The sequence below is a fragment of the Agelaius tricolor genome, unplaced genomic scaffold (assembly GCF_023055355.1).
Source record: "Agelaius tricolor isolate 1412-34295 unplaced genomic scaffold, bAgeTri1.0.p SCAF_6, whole genome shotgun sequence".
NCBI lineage: Eukaryota > Metazoa > Chordata > Aves > Passeriformes > Icteridae > Agelaius > Agelaius tricolor.
The window spans coordinates 12,420,399-12,444,274 of NW_027269266.1; the positions used below are offsets into that span (position 1 = coordinate 12,420,399).

At 38.5% G+C, this 23,876-nt stretch overlaps 1 protein-coding gene across 7 annotated transcripts in view; it reads left to right on the plus strand.

The window, feature by feature from the left end:
- ARHGAP12 (Rho GTPase activating protein 12) overlaps window positions 1–23,876 on the plus strand; it is a 75,510-nt gene that overhangs the window by 12,039 nt on the left and 39,595 nt on the right. For 6 of the 7 annotated variants that reach the window (XM_071428703.1, XM_071428702.1, XM_071428701.1 and 3 more), the window contains one exon: window positions 20,389–20,652. The exons of the other annotated variant lie outside the window; for it this stretch is intronic. In XM_071428703.1, the coding sequence (XP_071284804.1) occupies window positions 20,389–20,652 (264 nt within the window). The remainder of the gene's footprint in view (window positions 1–20,388; window positions 20,653–23,876) is intronic. 7 annotated transcript variants of the gene reach the window in all.

The following is a 23,876-nucleotide window of genomic DNA, read 5'->3' on the forward strand; positions in this document are numbered from 1 at the left end:
TCTTTTGAATTCGTGCCAGGTGCCAGCCTCAGCAGGGTGATGACAGAGTCTTTAGGGATGGTGGAGTAAATGCTTTAAAAGGAAAGCAGCCCTAGGAAAAGGAATTTGTCTCACTGCTGCCTAAGCTGAAAGAGCAAGTCCCCAGCATCTCCAGCTGCTTTCTCTTTGGCAGTGCTTCTGTCATTTGAAGTAGGGAACCACCAGACACAGAAAGGACTGTAATAGGTAAAACTCTGCTTGAGACTGTTTTGAGAATATTTGATCATTTCTTGTTCTCTCACATAACTCTGGGTACAAACAATTGCTTTTGCTATGTCTTTACCTGGTTACAATCTAGGCAGTTGTTGAATATTGCAGTGCTTGCCTATAGAACAAAGGTGCTGTTATTCTGTAGAATCCTAAAGAAAGTATCATTTGTTTCACAGCAGTGTGACAAAACATCAGGGAACGTATGACTCTGTAGAATAAAATGCAAAACACTTTTTTCCCTTTTTTTAGGCAGCTCTCTGGAATAGTAGACGTTTGTGTTTAAAAAAAGGCAAGCAAAATCTGTGCATATCTAGTACCCAAGCAGCTGATATGTCTCTGACATGCCTTGCCAGGTATGTTTGCTTTAAAAACGATAGAGACAAATGGGTTTTGCCTTTATAGGGATTTTGTTCTTAAACTGAGGACAATACTTCTGGACAAAACAGTCTTTCAGGATACTAAGAACTGAGGATTTTCAAATGACTTCTGTGATTGTGAGTAACTGGACAACATACTGTTAGAATATTTGTATAAATGTTGATTTCAGCCTACCTTAAAAGGTCTCCTGACCTAGCTCTTGGGAAAAACAGTAGGTTTCTATTAGGTTGTAGTTCTATTCTGGTAGATATGAAAGTGCTAGGTTAGTGCAGAGAGGTATTCAAACAAGCATAGAGAATGTCAGTAGTAGGAAATGGTGCAGAACGAAAATACAGAATGCAAATTTCTTGGTGTTTCTGTATTCGAAATAACATGCAGTTGCTGGCCTCTCTCATCTTGAAAAGGAGGCAATTCTGATATATTTTCCCCCCATCTTTTGATAGTTTGTCCTAAGAGTTCGTAAACTCTTTTGACTGAGATTTGGAGCTTGTGTACAATGATGCTGTGAAGAATGCCATAGATGTTTGGAGTCTGTATTTTAATACATTCTAGTTTTCCATCTGATAAGTTTTGTAAATGAAGGCTAGAAGTTGAGGAGCTGTCTGAATGAATCTAGGTTATTGCTTATGTTGAGTTTTGATGTTAAATTATCTGGCCTCACCTTCTGCTTATAATCAAAATAATGATTAGAAACTTGGACTCCTATTTTAAATCTGAAATTGCGTATTACATTTTGAATTTAAATAATATAGTTTTAATTATTCCCTTTTAAATTAGTTTACCTAAGGCTTCTGGATGATCTTTAGATCATCTAGTTAAATTTAAGTAACTTCCTTGTATTTTGTTTAAATGCAGTGCTGAAGAGCAGAGTTTTATGTCTGTTTTCTGCTGGCGTGTAGTGTACACAGTTGCCATCTTTTGCTTTTGTGGATTGTCGTTCAGCTGTATCACTTTGCTGCTCCCATCACCACCTGGCTCTACAAATATTTATTTCCAGTGCTGCAGGGAGGTGGTGGTGCTGGCCTGGGCAGTGTTGTCACGAGTGTGTCACTGGCCTGTAAGGAGCTCCTTTATGGCAGCCTGGATAGTCACAGTCTGGTGCAAAGTCAGCAGATGTGAAGGACTCGAGGACACACTTGCCTTTTTACTGTCACTGATGTGATGGGACTCAGGCAACAAGCGTGCTTATGCAATACTGTAATAAAATGTTATGTCTGATAAAAACAAAAATACAGTTAGCAAACTTTCTGGACTCTCAGCTGGTTGTTCAACATATCTAGTAATATTGCTTGTTCCTTTATTTTCTAGAGAGCTTGAAAGATCACCAGGATATTGTTTGGAAACGATTCATGGTACCACAGAAATGTTACAGAAAGTGTTGCACATAACTATTGTTTGTCTTTTAGGTATTTAGAAAAAGCTTCATCCTGCACGAGTGTTGCAACAGTAAATGAAGTTCTTGAGTGACTTTGATTTGACTGCTTTTCCTATTGAAATTGAATGCAGGTGTATTTCCCTCCTTCCCCCAGCTCCCACCACTGAAGATTTATCAACATGCTTGGCACTATCCTTGTCAATTCTTGGGTATCTTCATCCAACTGGAAAAGCTAAAATAGATGCTTGTCATGAATAGCTGCATTGTGCTTTAGGCACGGGGAACTCTGTATGTGTGTGGGTGTATATCTATGTACCCATGTTCTCTGTATATATGAGATATAAAAAAACAGGGACAGCTGTTCTGTTTCCTGATAGCCCTTTGATCTTGATTTGCACCTCATATAGTGTGACTACCAACCTCAAGCTTTCTCACAACAGCTTCAGGAGATGTACTCATCAGCACTGTCATTTTCTGCCATCCAGATAAGTCCATTTGTCCTGGCTGTGCCTTTGCTGTGTTAATCCCTCCTGGGTGCTGCACTCTAACTTGTAATGGCATTTTCATGCTTCCCTGAGGCTGTGTGCTTTTCCTGCTGGAGGATGTGTTCCCCCATGCTGCTGGTGCCCACCAGCTATGCCAGGGGCCTGCAGTGCTTCCTCCCAGGAGAGCTTTTCACAGCCAGGCTCTGTGGCTGCCTTGCCTTAGGCAGGGAGCAGGAGCGTGGGGAGAGGCAGCGTGGCCCTGCCAGGGGCCTGCTGGTCACACAGCCCTGTCCCTCTGTCCCTCTGTCCCTCTGTCCCTCTGTCCCTCTGTCCCTCTGTCCCTCTGTCCCTCTGTCCCTCTGTCCCTCTGTCCCTCTGTCCCTCTGTCCCTCTGTCCCCCTGTCCCCCTGTCCCTCTCTCACTGAGCTCCTCACAGTCACCCACTGCAGCCTCCCCAGTAAAAGCTCCAGCCTCCCTCTTCCCTTGCTTTCATTCTTGCCTTTGCCAGCCTGAAGGGTTGTGCTCATGTCGTGCCTGAGGAGACCCAGGGTGAGGGATGCTCAACTTGAGATAGTTTTTCTTTTTGTTCTTCCATGCTTCAGTCTCAAAGAGAGACCTGTCTCGGTGTTTCACAAAGTTGTGGGTTGTGCTTCACCAAGGTGTAAATTTTATTTTCAAGTTTTGCTTGCTTTTCAGTTAATTATATATGTAAAAACTGTATTGCATCCATTTTTGCTTTTTGTTAGTTCAGAAGTTGCTACTGTAACTATCATTTGAGCACAACTTAGAAAAACTTGTGTTTTTTTTCTTTTATGGAAAACCAGAAAAATCCAAATCCTGAGTGTTATGCTAAAAATCTAGCTCTGAACTCTTATTCTTTTCTTGTTTTGCAAATCTTTAAAGCCTCAGCAGATTGTGTCCAAACCTAAGAACTGATGATTCCCTGTACAGCATTGTGAGGGCTGTAAAACAGCTTTTTCCAGCTGCTGCAGGTCTTTGGTGTGCTGTTTGTTAAAACAATTGAAGTGAACATTGTGCTGAGATGGTACTACGTTGACAAATTCTTTCTTTGCAGTCAATTTTCTGAGGAAAGTAGCTTGAAGGGCTGTATTTAAATTCTGTGCCCATAGACGGTCTCAGGAATTGTGTGTGCTTATTCTTCTCTCATATCATTACTGTCTATCCATAAACTGCTGCTTTGCTTCTCAAGGTATTATGTTGAATGTTAAATGGTGACTTGAACCCCGAGCCAGCCTTCTGTGTTGCCCTTGGTATGGATGGATCTGCTTGAGTGCAGCCTCAGAATTATAAAGTAAATAAAATTCCACAAATACTCAGTCTTTTTATATCTTCTTAAAACAAAATCTGAAACAAAAATTGCTGGTTTAATATGCATTGAAGTAAAGTGGAAGTTGCATTTAAAGTGGAAGTTAATTTAACATTTTCATGTTGAAACAAAATTCAGTGAAAAATGTACACTTCTTTTTCTAGATACTGATTTGCAGAAATAGCTGTTATTGGAAATGAAAGACATTCTTGCTAGTCTAAGGAAAATAAAGAGGAAGAAAAACTGCAGAAATGCATGGCTGAGTGTTTCATGCTTTCTGTCCTTACACTGGGTGCCAACAAACTGTCTGCAAGTAGAGAGAAACAGACTAAGAAATACAGTCAAAGAACAAATACTTCTATTTTCAGTAGTTGTAGAGAGGGAAAAAAAAGATGCAACCTGGTTGAGGTTCCCATGAGAATTTTATTGCTTTGTTTAATTCTGCTGTAAGCAGTACATACAGTCTCTTGCTGGGTATTTTGGGAATTTTGAGAAAAGTCTGTACAATTGTGTACTTGGCTTTAGCATTTTAAAAAGCCCTCAAAAGTGATCTTAAAAAATCTCTAACTTTTTAAAGTTAGGGACAGTGGGTTGGATATATTCCTAAAAATGTTCCTCCTGCTATTCAGTCTACTTTTGCAGAACAGAATCCCAGTGTTAAAACTGGAGTGATCACAGCCTGTTCTAGCTCAGTTAAATTTGAAAATTAAAAATATGTTAGAAGCACCATGGCACAGTTATGTACAGGCTTCTTTTTTGTGTGGTCTTAAACAGCTATCAAGGGCAATATTCCTGCTCTGCTCAAAATTTGAAACACCTCATAAATATATAAATATGCTAACTGATAACACTTATTTTGCTCATCCTATTACGTCTTTTAAGGCAAAAATTTAAACCAAAGTCTTGACCTAATGTTCTCTGTATGTCTTCTCTGGCATGAGACTTGGCTTTCTGTTATCCTTCATTACCAGAAAGAAATGTTATACGTGATGTAATAGGAGGCATTCTTTGTCCTAAGTCATTAAAATACATGAGATTGAGGGGGTTCAAGCAGCCCTAACAAAACCTCAGAGTTTTGCTTGTGTGCTGTAGCACGTACATTGTCTTGAGAATAGAGGCGGTGTCTTGGGAATTTAGAAACCCTTGTGACATTTTGTCTTAATTCTTTATATCTCTCTCCCCTCCAGTATAAATGACAGATGCCAATATATGTGGGATTTTTATGGTTTATTTAGAAATTTCAACATGCAAACTAAACAGCCAAATACTTATGTATACTGGAGGTGACAATATATAAAGAGCCTGTTAAGAGCCCAACTTATAATGGGAATTTATTTTTAAAGTACTTCTCTAGTGGAGCTGTGAACTTCATTTCCATAAGTGCCAAAATCAGAGGTACTTTTCCTGGTCAGAGGAGTTTTAAACACAAAACACATGCAAAGTACTGGAAAAACCAAAAATATATTCATTTTAATGTTAAGTATTTTTCCCATCTATTTCTTTTTGCGTTAAGGGGCAGGCTGGTGAATGTCCCATTCCAATATGCTAGGAGACTGGGAGGATCCCAAAGAAATGCAGTGTCCTAAAATACCAAAGACTCCTTTGAAAATGAAATTGTAATCTCCTCTCTTAAGTCCTTATACAGTGACTTTGTCTTGCACCTTGTAAAAAAAGTCTTGCTGTCTGTCATAGAACCCACTAATTATATTCAGTGTTACACAGTAAACATGTGAGAGGATACTGGATCTGAATACAGATTTAATAAAGGAAAATCTAATACAGGGACTAGTGGGTTTTAAAGACAGGAAAGTCTAACATGGTGACCATTCTTTGAAATCTGCCAGGTGAAAATGGATTTAGATTTTTAAAATAATTTTCGATTATCTATTTTAATAATGGGATAAATGAGTAAGTGGGAGAATGATGCTTAATTTTAATTTAAAAGATTACTTGTTAGCTGAAATTGTTTAAATATGTTAAAGAATTTGAATAGTGTGGAAAATGGTTTTTGTGTAATCTCTAAGCTTTGGTCTTTATGAGGGAAGGTTTATGTGGAGAAAGAAGCCTATGAAAAGCCATCAAAACCATATCAAACAGCTTCTTGGTCTGAATCTTCTTCACATTGAAGGATCTTCTCATATTAATGCATTATAGTAAGCATATCAATAAAGGCATGATTTATGACAAGTGACTTTATAAAAAAATTGATACTTGTAACTTCTTGCAGCTACCAGATGCATTTTGTCATGGTGTGCCAGCCAGTATGGCCCAAACCTCTGCACTGCTGTGGCAAAAGGGGGCATAAACCTTCAGGTTCTGCTCAAAATAGATGAATCCAAATGCTAAAATGGAAAGTAGGTGTTCTCAGCAGAGTTTAGCAGTTTAACATCTCCCTGCATTCCTCTGAGGGGATTTATGGCTGCAAGGCTCATCTTGAGGCTTCACTGGAGGTTTTGTTATGATTGCTGCACTGTTGCTGTGCCAGCTAGTTTGCCTGTCCTCTAATCCCCATTTCAGTGGCAATCAGAAATGCACAGCTAACGCTTCCAGTAAGTGTTATTTAGGAGATAGAGCTAATCACCCTCCATACTCAATTACTGCTCTTGTGAAGACAAAAGCATTTGGAGCAATGTTAGCCTAAAGCCTATTCAGGCACTTAAATTTTCCCAATAAGCTTTTTATCTTTAATATAGCTGTTATACTAAATCTGGCTGAACAGCAGAATCTTAACAGTCATCCAGCAGGATAAGCCCTGGCACTGCCAGCAGTGCTGCTGAAGGCTCTCTGGGCAGTGGACTGATCAGCTTTCAGCACTGTTACTCTACAGACCCTCGTGGGACCTGGACTCCAGAGCTCCTACAATGCCTGCACTTGCATAATTCACCTTTTTATATGAGCTCAGTGGAAATCTCGCTGAAAAACAACACAGAAATCAACAGCCAAGTATTAGTGTATCCAGTAATTCAAAATACATTAATTATTAATTAATTTTTCTCTTGAGACTCCCAGAAAGTTCAGCTTCCATTCCACCTGTGTTTTCCGCAGATGAACACCAGCTTTCAAGAGCAGCTTCGTGTGCAGAGCATTGCTATATACTCAAGCAAACATACCTGTCCTTTAAAGCATTTTTCCCCCTGACAGCTTGGCAGACAGTGCTGCCATACTTCATGACACTTGCAGTTTCAATGAGAACATTCTCCAAAGGATGGGGGCTCCAGCTGATCCTCTGAATGCTGAGCTCTGGAGTTGGAATTCAGCAGCACGGGGGAGGGCTGGGCACTGCTCACTGCCTGGTGCTTAATCAGCATGAAACCATTAGCAAATTCTTGCCATCTCAGCTATAATGTACTGCTAATAGGTTTGCTTTATTGCAAAGGACAGTCAAAAAAGCCTGGAATGTTTTAGTAATTTTGAATAAGCATAACATTCCTCTTAATGAAGTTTGACAAGGTTTTCAGAACTCCCTCACGCTGTATAACAAGAGTGCCATTACACATTCCTGTGTACTGTGTGCTGGTAATTTATTTGTGTCTTTTGCAACACAACTTTTCTTACATGAAAGCTTTTATATTAGAATTTAAAATTAAGTTATTTTACAAAATAGATTCCTTGCAACAAAAGCATCTGTGTGTTTTTAGTCCATTTAAACGTGCTCTCTAAATTTAGTCACGGTTTTACACTTGTAAGAAGACTTTGTAAATCCTACTTCAGTGAAAAAAAAAATCACAGAAATTATTTGCTGTTTTAAAAATTAATTTAGATTATGTCTCACTCCCCAGTATTTTGGAACATGCTTTGCAATCTGGAGCACGCAGTGCACGGGGGAATGTATGTGCTAGTGAGGCCCCTTTCAGACAGGGTTAGTGCCAGATATCTGAATCTGACTGTTTTCTTTTTCCTCCCTGTCTTTTGTTTAGGGGTAGGTTTTTTTTTAAGGGCAGTTTAATAAGTCCTTAATTTTACTGATAAATTGGAATGATTCTCTGATACCTAGGGCTTGGATGATTTTCAGTTTTTTCTTGTCAGCAGTGAAAAATGGTGTTGGACAGCAGAAGGAATTAAATTGTCAGTTCATTTTACTAAAAATAAGTTGTGAATTTGTCTTACAATCATGGGAGAAGTGAGAAGGGTCACTGTGTTTCCCCATTCCCCAGTGTGGTAGCAGGCAGTCTGCATGATGGGCAGGGATGTGACAAAGAACTCTGCTTCCTATTTTTATTGCAGGGTCTGGGTCACTTAGGGCTGCTCTCACTCATTTCTCTTACTTCTGAGAGTCTTATCTCATTCCTGGAGCCCAGAATTCAAAAAAGGTTTTTATGGTCTTAATCCAGCAGTGCTGCTCGTGGTCAGAATGGCTCTACTTTGAATGCATTACCATCCCTGGGAAGACCAGATGCAGTATTTACGATCAGTGCATCTTTAGCAGACCCCCTCTGGATTGGTACAACTGGGACAGCAGGCTTTGGGAGATGGAGTCTACTTCAAATATCAAAATACTTGACCCCCTTCCCTCACACACCTCCTCCTCCTTTCTGGCAGACCTTGCCTCTTTGTTCCAGCTCTTCATAAGAGGCCTTTCAACTTCAAACTTTGTTTGGGAAGGACCTGCAAACAAGCAGGGGGATTTCTGTTAAACATTTGATTACAGTAGATGTTCATACTTGTCTGAGTGAATGAAATCCACAGAGAAAACTAAAGTAAGACTTTTTGTGTGTGTGTCCTGTTACTTATACACTTGGCATCTACAGCTGCAAACACAGCATTTTATCTTGCATAGATAGCACCAAGCCTTTTGGTTGCTCAGTGGTCCATGTAGAACATAAGGGACCATTGGAACACGTTCTGACACCTGTTTTGCAACACATACCAATGGACATAATGCAGTAATTTTCTGTGTGAAACAAGGAGTATTGTTGGAAGAGGAGAGATACTCAGATTTAGTTTTGGCTTTGGAGGGTGGATAGCTGTGCTGAGCTTCTGGGGGAATTGTTGATGTGCCCATTCATTACTATTTTTTGAGGATTGTGGCATACACTCTTTCTCTCTCCCTTTTTTAAAAGCAAGTTTCCAGACCATGTGACATGCTGCTTTAGTCCCTTCACCAATTGTTTTATGTGAGATAGAACAGACACGCTATAGGCACCATGCATTGATGCTATTTTGTGGTTCTTTCTTGGTTACTGTAGCATAAAATCAACTGAATTTCTTTTATCCTCATGGCCATGTAGAAGTTATGTTTGTACTGTGAAAATTACAATTAAGTGCTTCTGAAAGGATGAATACTGGATTTTAGATTGCACTGCATTTACTCAGAAGCATAAAGAAGTTAAGCACAAGCCCCAAAGCCCAGTTCATTTAGTTTGCAAGACCTCTATTTTGTATTACAAAATGCAGCTTGTTTCATCACTTGTGTATTTGCAACTTCTCAGGGAAGAAAAATGACTTGAAGTTTCCTGTCAGTGCTGCAGCTGTGAAAGCGAACCAGGGGGAAATGGCCACCGGTCCAGTAAAACTACTCTTCATTAAACATGTGTGGTTTGCCAGCTCATAACATTTTAGGGTTGTTTTTGCAAATTGTACCTGGGAATTGACTTCACAGCTGCAGTTCTGGGGAGCTGGTCAGGGGAGAAGTACAGCTGAAGCACAAGTATTCCCACTTGTTGGCACCTTTCAAGGTATTGCCTTGGGTGACTTAAATTCTGTGCTGGACAGCTTTTTAGTGTAGAGATGATTTTACTGCCTTTTTGATCATCTCTGGACATGGAAGTAGGTTTGTCCATTCTTGAACGTGCTTGTTCTGAAAAAAATGCCTATTAATCCCACAAAATACAGCACTGTGTATATTTTCTTGTCTGGTTTGTTTTGCATCTTACTAATATTTGGAGGTTAACCACCTCAGTGAACTGAAAATGAGGGTATGTCCCTATTTTTTTTTTCTGAAATCTGAAAAGCTTGATTGTCCACAACTCACTCCTCACATTTGTGGGAATGTCTGAAATTGGAAGGATGACTAGATCCAGTGGTAGCCTCTTGTTTTGTCCCTGCTAGTTTTGCTACCGGTTGAAAAGAAAATTGTCCTTAAATTTTTCTTTTTTGGGAAAGTGCGCAGAGGGAGGGGAAAGAAAATGTCCTCTTTCCTTACTGGTATGATTTTATGATACTTCTGGGTTTTAACTTATTTTGAGTATTAAGATACCCTGGTGGTTTGCAGAGGAGAGGAAAATATAGCATCTTCCCTGGCTTAAACTGATTTAAGATATTCCCAACATTCCTGACCCAGGTTTTCTTACTAAAAATTAATATTGGTAATATTTTTTAATTTTTCACGATGCTGTGAGGAAAATGTTGTATTTTATACTTCGGATGTAAAATATTAAACGTGTTAGATTTAATGTTAAAACAGTTTTTCTCAAAATGCTGACAAAAACCATATTCTTCAGAGTCCAGTTTTTTCATTCCAAGTGTGGGACTTCAGCTAGTAAACAAAATATCTTTCTCGTCTTACTCTTAGCTTTCATCCTACTGCTGCATTCTGTACTCTGAGGTGACAGGAAGAGCTGTCTTTAGTCAGCTTAAAATATTTGTTATCCTCTGCCTGAGCTACTTGGGGTACTTCTTTCCTTCTTTGATGGCATGAGGTCACTTCAGCTTTATTTTTTGAAGGCTCTGATCTGGTCCTGTATTGCTCTTTCTTACAGGCTGCTGGTTTTTCTTAAGAAAAAACAAGGACTTAAACCCAGCATTTCATTGTGCATACTTGTACAATAAATTAGCTTCTTACTATATACTTTTAAAAGCTTCTTCATTTGTTTCAGATTTCAGATGTGAATGTGCTGCTTTTCAGGATGAGGGTTAGAGATTTGTAATGTAGCCTTGTTTACAAAGCCTTGTGGGAGTAAGGAAAATAGAGAACAACCCCATTGTGGTTCTTTCTCACTGCATAGGGACAGAAGCAAGAATACCAAAAGTGCTATTGAAGGTTGTGGACTAAACTGCAATTAAGCTTTCAAGGAAAGTTCCTTATTTTGCTGATCAGGCTGTTGCAAAATTTAATTCCTTGTTTGCTTCATATGTAAGTAATTTTTTCCCCCCACTTCAATCTAGCCATTTTTACCTGTCCCTGGGAGAAATAGACAGTTCTTTACTTATTATGGTTTCTATAACTGATTCTGTTTTAGATAGTTGAAGATAATTCCTTCTCTCAGCCACCTTTGGAATTTAATTAGGCAACTAAACCTCCTTAAGAACTAACACAGAGGCTCTGAAGGAGAAGGTCCTGCTCTCCTGTCACCTTAGTCAGACACTTCAGAGGTGTCTCCAGCTGACCTTGCAGCGACCTGCAGACACCTAAGGAGTCTAAATATGGGAGAGCTGTTTGTTTGTTTGTGGGGGTTTTGTTTGTTTTGTTTTAGAAGTCTCCACGGGCTTAGTTTATTGCCATTCTGGTTTTTTCCATCCCTTTGCTGCAGGGTCACATCAGCATCAGGGGTGCAGAGGGCAAGGGAGATGGGGTTGCTCCTTCTGGTAGCCAGTGGCCAGTCAGTACACCAGCATAGCTAGGTCTTAAAAATGTATCATTAATCTTTGATTTTCTGAAACAAATAAATTTGTGGTTTTTCTTGTTTTCTAAACTTTGAGTTGTTGCCTGACTCTGTGGAACCATGTGCTTTATTGATTTGGTTACCTGAACTGAATTAGCAAAAGCATTTGCTGAACTTCTGTACAAGCAGAAGTGTCAGTGTGGTTCTGCCTTTCTGCACGAAGGAAATTCTTTGCTTTTGTGCATGGGTAGTTAGGGTAACTAACTCATGTAAAGTTACTTTGGCAACTTACTTTTCTCTTGGCTTCCCTTTCTTCTAAGATTAGCAAACCAATTTTTTCAAAAGGAAAAAGTAAAAAAAGTTGTTTTGTTTTTTTTTAATAGCATACATTCTGATCTGTTAGAAAGGATAGCTCTTGTGTGTACAGACTTAAGAATATTCTGAGATTCTTATTTCCCTAATTCAAGTTTGTTTTATAATAGAGTATGAATACATTACTTGGTGAATAGATTTAATAATAATTTCTCTAGACTTTGGATGTATAATTTGTGTTTTGCTTTGCAACAATATAGAGCTAGACAGTATGTTAAAATGTGGTTCTTCAAATCATATGTTTTGAAATTATTTAGCCAGTCATGATCCCTAGAACATGCTTTTTCAGGTGTTCCTGTGTATAAATTCAGCACTCATGAAACTTGTTTCCCAAGATTTTAATACAATGTTTGTGGAAGTCAAGGTGAATAGCTACAGCTACCTCAGCTGTTTCTGGGGTTTATTCCTGAGTGGGCAGTGTAATCAAGGAAATTGATGTCTGGAGTTCTGGAGCACATGAGAGGTGTAGTTGCTTGTGAATGGTAATTGCAGGGAATAAACTCAGGGAATGCTTGGAGAGGCAGATGTGGAGGGTACAGGGTAAAAAGTGACTGGAGCCTACCAGTTACCCAATAGAATGTATTACTGTTAATATATTAGTGAGGCAAACCAACAGATGCCCATCTAGTATCTGATTTGATGCTTTGCTTCCTAGGCCAGTTAACTGTGCTCTTCACTGGGGTTTGCCACCTTAATTAATCCCATAAGGTATTTCCAGTATCCCAGTAAGTGTGCTCATACATCAGCTTTGCTCATATGTTTGAATACTGGTGATATTCTGCAGCTGCACATGTTATTAAAAACTTCTAAGTGTTGATGTTCATAAGCTCAAGAAGATACTTTGAAATTATTCTAACACCTAACAAAGAAATACTACCATAACAAATGCTTGCTGGATTTGCTGCCACAAACAACATTTGGTGAAGCAGTTTCACACAAGTGAAATCTGCTTTTGCAGCAGAGTAGAAGGACAGCAGCTGTAAACTGAGTGGGAGTTCTGCATTTTCTTGTCAAGTGTTTGGAATGAAGTACCCTTTCTAACAGAGCACATATTTGATGACTGTTCTGTTTTAGAACTATCTCTTGCAAATTGTTATTTTCCCTATCTTTTTAAGAATCCCCAACTAACTATCTAACTATTGTGAAAGTGAACCATTATAATATACATATAGAGTTTCTTAATTGTTCTGGGCTTTCCCTTCTCTTTCTAATAGGAGAATATTACAGTTTTTGCTCTACTGAATGATGGGCTTTTGGTGACTTGTGTGGTAGTATTCAGACTTCATTCTGTTCATTCAAGTGGTTCTCAAGCTATCTTTTAGGGTTTTGAGCTTGCTCGGTACAACTTCAGTAACTTGGCAATTTTATCAGAGGTGGTGTTTCTTTTCCCATATGCAGTTTCATGGGTTCCTGGCTTTACACTGCTTTGTGTAAGCACTGGACCCTCAAAAGTACACTTAAAGGCTATGGGATTTGTACTTTTGAAAATGTAAAGTGTAGAAAAAATTGCTATTCAGTTTGAAGTGACAGTAATGGAAACTTTTCCATGACCTTGAGGCTATTATGAGTTCAAATCATACCATTCTACACTATTCCCACAATAATACTTCATAGGAGCTAACTTCTTAGATGTGCTGTGTTTCTGTAATGGATACAACATAGAGGTGTTCCATGAAGATCTTAATAATCTGCCTTTAAGAATACTTTCACCTCTCTGAGGCAAACGAGATGTACAGCTGTACATTAAACCAGTTAAAACAATAAATGCTTTGATAAGTGAGGAGTCTCCACTACTTCTGAAACTTCAAGAGATTATTCTGCTGTAACAGTTCTAAAACTACTGAAGTGCTTGTTGTGTTCTTGTGATACTTGCCATCTGAAAAGCAGTACCTATTGGCCTAATACAGGAGAATTTTCCACTGGAGAAAGCAAGCTAGGCTTTTCTTGTGCTTTCTTAGTGTACTATTTTAGTTTTTATAGAATACATCCTTGAGAGAGATCACAAATGATTCCCAACAACTTTATTGTTCACAAATCAGCATTCAGACATGTACTGCAGGCTTCACAGAGCTCAAGAACTGACAGCAATTGAGCTAAAATGCAGAAACAATTTGAAATTAACTTCCCTAAAAGTGGAAGAAAAATAAATGTGTAAATCTCCTTCTGTATGGCATATCCAGGTTGTTCAAGATGTGGGCTAAATTTCTGAATTAGGTTGCAGATACTTTCAACACACATAATAAAGTTATCAGCATTTAATCTGGTGAACAGGGTGAAAAGGAGTGAAGGAAATTTACTGTCTGACTTTTGAACACTGTCAAAGTTGGCTCCTCTTTCCTAACTGGGGTAAGCTTGCTGTGTAAGCATGTATGGCGTAAAGTGTTTCATATGGTATTGAAATTTTCTGCTATAGGAAAAGCAGCTTTGTCTATATCCTTGGACAAAAGCTTTTTTATGGAAGGGAGAAGCTAGATTGTACAAGTGGCAAAGTACAAGTACGGTAAACACTGTCATCTTTGTGCATGTTTGACAAAGGATCCCATTGTAAGATCTTATTTCCGTTTTTTAAAATATTTGACATCACTGTTGCTGTCCTTCAGTATACTTTCTTTTATTGCTGTAAACTTCCTACGTGCATATGTCATAGTTTGCTCATGCAGTGAGCAACTGCAGGAATGTGAATGGGAAGTTTGCAGAGTATGCAGGGAAAAAAATGGTTTTCCGTCAATTTTCTTTGATAAGTCACTTGTGATGGATGATCTGGGAGTGGTCTCTGGTACTCCAAGACCCAGCCAAGTGCTCCCTCCTGTCACAGGCTGTGTCCTGCTGCTGCAGCCAGTTTCCATTCCTGTTCCTGAGTGCATGTCAGTGTGGCAGAAGGAGCCACCTTTCGCTTTCTGTACTGCAGGATTTTGCAATACAATTAAGTCATTATCTTGATGGTATGAAAATAATTTAAGTTACCTCTTTTGGGCTACAAAGGGAAAGAAATAGATTTAGTTGGAGGGGCTTTTTGCTATTCACCTAGATATTGATAGATTATACTAGCACTAGATAAAAATTTATATTTTCATCAACTATAGGAATTTTTTGTTTTATGAGAGAGCTGAAACAGAAGGGAATTTGCATGGCTGAAATAACACAAGCATATTCAGGCAATCCCAATGTCCTAAGACTGTTTCATAATCTGGTTTCATTAAACAAAATATAAACAAAATACAAAATAGAAGTATATATAATAAAATAATTTGTATGCAACTATCTCCAATAATAGAAAGAAATAATATCTCAGCCTGTAGTTCAGTGCAAGTAAAATGCAGACTTTTCTGAAAGATAAAATTAGCAAAGTGAATAATGCTTAATTTAACTGTTTCCAGTCCAATAGGAAGTTATGAGTAGTCATTAAAAAATTATTTTGAATCTATCTGCTTAATTTTTAAATGGACACTTTTAACTGTTGAATGGCCTTTATTAGGCAGATATATTTGAATGATTTGTATGAGATGATTTTATTTCTGTATTGCTTTGCAATGTCATTTTTTTTTTTTTACCAATTTATAATGGCAGATCAACTCAACACAAGAACTTCAATGCACTTAAATAATATTTGCATTACTATAGCTTGTCTGAAATTTATAATCAGCTGTTAACAGGCTTATAATGTTTGCTCTCTTTGTTTTATATGTTCCTTAGACTTAAATTGTGAATTATCCAGCCTATGTTGGAGAAGGCTAGAGTGTAAAAAGTTGTTTCAGTTCCCATTTAAATTTGGCTTGTTAAATTGTTAAATTAGCTTGTTCTGTTCACCTCTGAGGTAGTAGAGGACTCACTGAAAAATCTCCCTTGTGTGTTTTTGGGTATAAATTGTAAATATGCCGTATCTGTTAGAAAGAAAACAGAGTCCAGAACATTTGTAAAAATATAAACCAAAAACAGAAACAGGAAGGAAAAGATGAGCTAATTATTCCAGTTGAAGCTGTCACTTCATGAACATGAAACTGTAGAGTTTTTGAGATTTCTTTTGTATCATTCCTGTTTGAATAAAGCTGGTATTGAAGTCCCAGGCCTTCCTAAAAGGACAGTGGGAATTCCTTGGCAAGAAGCTCAGTTGTTGAGGGAGCTGGGATGCTTCATTCCCAGTCTCAGGATGCTGTGGGGTTTGCCTGTTCTCCTTTCTTCAGCTTGCTGCTGTAGAGACAGTATTCCCTTACTTTCCTTCAATATAATGCTCCTCTTTTGCATGAGTATGGATAATCTGTTGTTTGTAACTTCATAAGGAGTACTGAGATTTGCCTTGCTTTTTTTTTAAGGGTCTTCATTTTTAGCAGCTACTTACAGCAGTCTGAATGCTGCTACTGAAAAATGAAAGCTTTTACATTCAGGTTCATAGCATTAAAAGAAGCTGCTAACAGAGGCACCACAGTGAAAGCTATTTCATGTGTGGTAGGTCATGTTTTGCAGGCTAGCATTGCAGTTATTCTTTAGGCAGTTGTTATGTTCTACAAGTTTTTGTCTTGAATTTAAGTTCTATAAAAGGAAAAAGGTAATTACCTGTTGCAAGTGAACTTTGTTTTCTGGCTTTTTGTTGCTGGCATACTCTACCACTTCACAAGGTACTTTCATTACTGAAATGTGTACATTTGCTTTCCACTGCACTGAGTTCAGGTTTCCAGAGGCCTGATAGCATATCTGTGGCCTTTGTTAAAAATGTTGACTGTTCATTCATGAATGATTAACAGGTTGGGTTTTTTTTAAAGGCCCATATCTACTTCCTACTGTGCCAGTATAAAAACTGTGTTCTGAAAATGCTGTGTGTGCAGTCTCTGTTTGAGGAATGCTGTGTGTTGATCCTGGAAACTTGGTCCTGCTTCCATGAAACTCTCTTCCTTATCAATTACAACAATCTAGTGTGAGCAGACATTTTGGAGAGACCTAGGTTAAATGTGGCAGATTTTTACAGTATTATACAGAGCATTACTGGCCTCTGGGAGAGGCCCTTATGTTCTTGAAGTTGCCAGTGTGCTTAATGGGCTGTACAGTTTTAATTCATGTTGTCGTGTCAGAGAAGTATTTCTGCTTGCTAATTTTCCTACATCACTTTTCCAGCAAGAGTCCTTCACTGTTCTTAGCAGGAGAAAGCAACATGAAAAATCCATATCAAATAGCAAATGAGTGTTGAAATGTTTGGAGTAGAAGGCGTTTTGTGCGTGCATGCATGGGCACGTTGAAGGACGTGTTCTTGCAATTCTGATAGTGAGAAGACAAGGAGTCTCTTTGGGAAGATTTAATTCCATGTTTATGAGCAGTCAGAGTTTGATAGTGCCAAAAATAAAGGCCTCAGGGAGGGAAGTTCTCACTGGAAGTCCTGTTTGGTGTTTAACATATATTTAAATCTCCCTAAACTGTGTATGGTTTTGGGCATACACCCATGGAAGTGATCAGGAACTGTTTTGGTCTAGGTAATGCTTTGTCTAATCATATTAATATATTGTCAGTAAGTAATGATTTTGGTAAATGAAAGTTAAATTAATCTGCTTTTTGGCTTAAAATTATTCAAGTTTTTTGCAGAACTCAGTTGTGAATGATCATTTGGAAGGAAAGGGGGAGGTGGTGCAGTGCCTGGAAGCCCTACAGGGCCATGCACTGTGACCTGCCTGTGTGGGACTCCCCTTCCCAGCCTGAGGGGGGATTGGCCCTGCCAATGCTGGCATAGAAGGTACACTGATGGTAATTTCTGGAAACTTTGAACTTTCTAAAAGCTGCTTTTCTTATCAATAAATAAGATATTGACAAAATTAACCTCGTTAAGGCTGAGTGCTGTTGAACTGAGCAAAATCCTAGACAAAACAGCATACCTCATCATGTGGCTCAGGGTATGAGGAAGTTTCCTTGTGTGCTGCAAGGTTATTAAAAATAGATCCTGATAACAAAGTCATATCCCTCAAAGACGTACTTATGAGCTAAGCTGTGTGTTACAGTCAGATTGGTGGCTTTGCTTTTTCTTAATGCCTCCCTGAAAGCAGTAATTTCCAGATGTCTTTCAAAAATCTTGCAGTTCTCTCTGAAAAATCTGTCAGAAGAGAAAACAGCAGGGAATGAAAGTAGCTGGAGGGCTGGCTGGGCAGGACAGCTAGCTGTCTTGTTTGTTGCTCAGGAGAAAAGTTCTGTCTTCTCCTTGAAAACCAGAAATCGGTATGTTGAGTTTGGAAGCACTAAGCATTCAGAAGAAAATCCCTCATTTACACTTTCATATTGTGTTACTGTTTTAAACATAGCTTGTATGCTGCCTGAGTTAGGTGGCAATACTTTGGCTGGGAGCTCCCAGTACTGGCTGAGCATATTCATGTCCTGCAGTTTCATCTGGAGTTGTGCTGGTTATAATGCTGGAATGGTTGAAAACCTCCATGTGAAACCTCTGAGCCATATTCCTATGTGTTTCTTGAGAAAATATTCCAATGCAAAAATATACCAAGCATTCTGTGTTTCAGGCTATTTGGAAAACGTTTTTATTAATACACCCAGCTGTTCTTTTAGTGATGCCACTTAGCTGTCTTAATTAAAACAAAATAGTAGCTGTTAAATTTGGGCCAGACAGAGGAGCTGCCTTATTGCTTTGTGTGGAAGAGCAATTTCAGGAGGAGGTGAGGGTTGTGCAAGCCACCAGCCCCCCCTGGCAGCAGCCAGGGTGCTTGGTGGTGCCACTTTTGCCACTTCCTTAAAAGAGAGGAAGGAGCTGGAGGTTTGTGCGTTCTGTGGTGTCATTTCAGTGACAAACCCTGTGGTTTAACGTGGGAGTGCAGCTCTGCAGGCTCTTGGACACCAAGGCAGAAATGGTTCTCTTGAATGAGGAGGCACCAAGACTACTGCCCCAGCATCCCAGGGAATTGGTTCATCCCTGAAGACATTAGGGTGGTCTTCATTCACAGTAGGGTTGTTTATGCTTTTAGGGGTCTCAAGATCAACTCTTCCAAAGGCAGCTGTTCTACCTTCCTCACAAAAAAACCCCAAACCAAATAAAACAAAAAAAGTCAACATGTGTGACTTGGATAGTAGAAAAATATCCTTTTACTGTTATCAAGTTTTGTAGCAGATTTTTTCCTTCGAATCAGGTATAGGAGGATACTGATTGATTTTGGCTTTCAGATTTTGCCGGTGCTGCAATTTTTTTGTTTTTAGCACTTGTGGTTTGCCTGAGATGTACTGTACTTGCTATATCTGGCAAGCTGTGTTGTCTCTTTTAAAGGCACGCAAAACAAGCCCATGCCCGTTATAATCTCATTAAGTTCCTCTCTAGCTGTTTCCCCCTTCGGTTGTGGATATTGCCCATATTTGGTTCTACCTATGGTGCAATCAGTTTATATCTGATTGTGTGGTATGATATGCTGTCTTGCCTGAGCAAACCCTGATAATTTATGATTAGATGTGGCCTAGATTAGCATCTTATGATTTTAATGTTTAAAAGTACATTATAAAAGGTCTTTTATGCAATGCAGTAGCAACAGGAGGCACAAGGACTTGCCTACAGCAAAGCTGCCCAATTAAAACCAAGGGGATGGTATAAATTGTAGAGTTTTTCCTTTAGAATGCCTAATATTGTACCCCAAAATACAAAAATGGCAGTGCATTACTAGGAAACTCTTTATTTTGGTTTAATAACTAGCTGCTTTCACAATCTCATAATCACAGTTCTTGTGAAAACACATGCTCTTACACTCTGCATGGCGTATTTGTATTGGGCTTTAAAAATTGAACATCTGAGGCTTTATTTCTCTCCTAAACACTGTAGGGGCTCATTTGGAAGTACTTGTGGTTTCATTAAGTTCTTTGGTCTTGAAACCATAATTTCTGCTGTCTGTCACGTTAGCAAACTATTTATGAATAAGCAATTGTCATTAGTGTTTTGTTTTCTTATGGGTATTTGTTGTTCTACTTTTGTGCATGTATGTGAACAAAATCAGGTGGATAAGAATATCCACTTAATTTCTACAAGAAGTGAGGGGTAATTGAAACACTTGGTGATGTTGCCTAAAATATTTTCAAATAAGCATGTTTGAAAAGGCATACAGGTGAACTGTCCAGGTGTTTTTCAGAATTTCTTAGTCAATTTCTTAGCCACAAGATTGTGCTCATCTTTCTGACTGAGCTGCCTGTTTAGACCTTGCTGAGAATGCAAAAGTTCTGCTTTACATTCACCATCACTGTATCAACAGTGAGGTGGAAAGGTTGGGGAACAATCTTTGCCTAACAAGTGGCATCTCAGAAATGCTATGTATTGTCTTCAACAAGATCTCATTACTTACAGTTTCTGAGCAATACTTGAGCTGTATATCTGAAGTTTTCCAGCAAGGCATGGGAAGCATATAATTTTTTGATGATGATTCCAGTGTATTTCAAATCCACTGTAAGACATAATTATCAGCTGTCATCAGGAGGAATGCTGAAAAATTCGTTCAGTATTAAATAAATATAGCTTGTGATATCTACCTTAGAATTAAGAATCTAACGTTCTTACAGCCCAGCATTTTATGGCTGTCCTTTGTGCTTTTCTATTTAACAACAAAAGAAGGAGTTTGTTGGTTTGTTTTACTACTGCATTCTGATTTGTAAGGGAGCATTCGAAAATTCATTTGCTCGTTAACAGTGCATTTCTTCTCTCAATAGCCAACTACTCCACCAAGCCAAGGGAGGCCTGATTCACCAGTTTATGCTAACTTACAAGAACTGAAAATATCTCAGTCTGCACTTCCACCTCTACCTACAAGTGCTCCAATCCAAATAAATGGGGAATGGGAAACCCATAAAGATACGACAGGACGCTGTTATTACTACAACAGAGGATCACAGGAGCGAACCTGGAAACCTCCGCGGTGGGCCCGAGATGCAAGCATTAATAAAGGGGATTCCCAGAGCCATGCAGATCATGAGGTAGTTCCTTCTGAGATCAAAAGCAATGAGATTGTAATGCATTTGAATGGTCTTTTGCTGTGGGATTTGGTATCTCTTGGTTTTGAGGCGTCAAGGAGTGTCTTCCTTTGTCTTTTTGGTTATGTGTCTTGGTATGAAGTGGTCAACAGTTTCACTCTTGAGTTGCTTTTGTGTACAGGAATGTGTGTGTAACTGTGTGGAAGAGTAGCAACTTGTAAAAAAATGCCTGTAAAAACAGCCCCATAACAGATATTGCTACTTTTGACTAGATTCCATTCAGACCATTAACATATTCTTTAGGTATATCAATGGAGTTTTTTCATAATGTAGAAGTTCTGCTTTTGCAAAGCCTTTTGGTAAAACTTTGCTGCTGACCTTGCTTGTGATAGTTGAAGCTTACTGTGAAATTATTTATGTTAAAAGACGATTTGGACTAATATCTGAGGTGCCAATTTATTCTGTGCAGCCAGTTGCTAGGGAAAGTCTGATCGTGAAGTGCATTTATCTGAACTGCAGTGGTTCAGATAAAGCAAAGGAATAGTTGGGAGATGGATATTACTATTTAGATATGCTTAAAATAGTGTTCTTGTGTCCAAACAGTACTGAGGTTAACTAGTTTCCTGATGGAAAGAGAAAGCAAATATTTATTAAAAAATCTTCTACATATTTCACTTCTATATTCCTTTTTCATATATATATATATGTATACATATATATATATATATATTTGGTGGATTTTCTATTGTGACAACTATAACTAGTGTCTCTCTATATCCTATATATATATATCTAAGCCATAAAATCAGCATTTAGTTTAAAAATGGAATTGTGGACTGCTCAAAATTTTGTGATTGCTGGAAGCCTGTCTACCTCTGGAAAGGTAGTAACAGGAACAGGTGAGTAAGGGAAATGGAAACCTTTCATTTCCTTTGGCACTGGCCTTCACAGCAGCTGTGACATCCACAAGCATTTAAATAGCCAAATTTTCTTGCCTCAGACGAATGGCAGCCAACAGGCAAACAGATGGAATGTTTATGCCTTGTTCCTTTGGTACCTCTGGTGATGGTCTCTTAATTTATCACTGACTGTCCTTTTGCTGGATAAGACTGGTTTTAGTCTGGGTAAGCTGATGGCTTGTTTGAGTAATGATTCTCCTTGTCCTAGTAATGGTTTTCTCGTTGTTGTAGTTCCATCTCCTGGTAATGGTTTTCTCTTTGTTGTAGTTCCATCTCCTAGTAATTGTTTTCTCATTGTTGTAGTTCTTCCTTCTTTTCATGGAAGGATTGCAAGAGTTCTTTTTCCCTCCCCATCTGCAAGCAATCCCTCTGACTCCTGCTCATACATCTGTACCATCACTTCACCACATGGTTGCATCTTTGGAATGCTTGATTTTTAATTTGCTTTTTAAAAATTGCCCATTACTTCTTTCATCTCACTTCTGTTTATTTGTGGTGCTTCAGGTATCACAAGTTGGCCATCAGGCAGTTATGTCTATCAAGTTTTCAGTCTTTGTGAGACCAGTAGAGGATACATGTTTTGATTTTTAACTAGACACTAAGCCTGTATTTCCTGTAGCATAAGCTCCTTAGGTAATTTGTGTCTTGGCTGGGCTATCAAAACATGGGTCTAGGGGGAGGCACACATTGCATGGTCATGGCAATCCACGTACCAGCAGTCATGTTTTGATTTTGAAGCTGCCCTTCCCCCCACCCCTCTTTCCTTTTGTTTCTTTTCTGTTCTGCATTTGGAAACATGCTTCACACTCTACTGTTCATGTTGCTTTTTGGAACCTCTGAGTACTTAATCCAATATAAAGTAAAGATTGAGATCCAAGACTGAGCTACAGGAAAATGTAGGACATCTCAAATTTTGTCTGATTAGGGAAAGTTAGAGCTAATATATCTTAATAATTATAAGTTGACTTTTATGCTAGCCTGAGTTATACTCTTTTAATAATAAAAGAGTACATGCATAAGGATTAAAAGCTAGTTTTTACTAATTTGTCCTCAGAGGAGCTTGTGTTGTATTAGATAGCAAAAGGGAAGGTGATGTAAAAATGAGAACGGAGAGATCAGCTATTATAATATATGAGTAATATATGAAACGTGACATAGTTTAGAGTTGGTCTTTGAACTTTGTGATTAGGAAATCAAATTTTATTGGATAATTAAAAAGAGGCAGAATTGTACCTTATTTGCCTAAGTAGCTGGTCACAGACATGGCACAAAGAAAACAGTAGTAGGTCATGAGAGTTAAATGGATGTTATAGTTACATGGATGGGATATGGGGAAGCAGTGGAGTCCTATGGACAGGACCTGTAAGAAAGTGTATAAGATTTTGAAATTACAGATAAAATGTATTAGAGGCAGTGATTTGTTGATGTATCTGAGGAAGGAGTGCTTAATAGTAACTAGGAGGAATTTGTCAAGTGAAGTGATTTAATTAAGTTGAACTATAAAAGGAATGAGATGTCACAATATCAGAGAAGACAAACCCTTAATACCTGGATAGGAGATCATAATGTGAAGGAGACATCCACAAATTACCCAACAGCTGCAGAAAAGCAATGGGTTTTAATTGAATTTCAAAACCAGATTTAAATCATGTCCAGAATGTGATTTCATTCCATGGGTTTTGTTTTAATATAAACAAATGGTAATAAAGGGATGGTAGCTGCCTTAATTAGTATTTTTCCTGATTATTTTCACTTTCACAAGTAGAAGTAATGTTAAAAGCTAGAAAGATGAAGTGATAGGAGGGACACAGGTAGCTGTTCCTAGTAAATGCTTGGTGATGAACTGGTCTCTGCCCCCAGGAACTTTCTATGTAAACAGAAGAAAGCCAAGAATGACAATAGAAGCAATGCTATGGGGGACCTTTTCTGCAATTCTCCTTAATGTCACAACAAAGTTCTTATAAGGCACCTGTCTGCTTAAGATGGGTTTATTTAAGTGTGGGATAGTGTAAGTGGGGATGAGACTTGATATAAAGCATGGACAATATGAAAAAACATATAGGCAGTTAATGCTGAAAAAGTGTTGAAAGTGAAATTGAAAGCTATGGAATGAGGTTTGGCCAGTGTTCTCTAAACAGTGTTCATGCAGCTTTAGCAGCTGTTCCTGACAGCTGAGGGACAAGGAGTGCCTTGGCTTGGTAAAATTTGTAATAACTCAGGAATTTTGTTGAAGTTTAGGTCTGCAAATGTACAGGATATGAGTTAAAC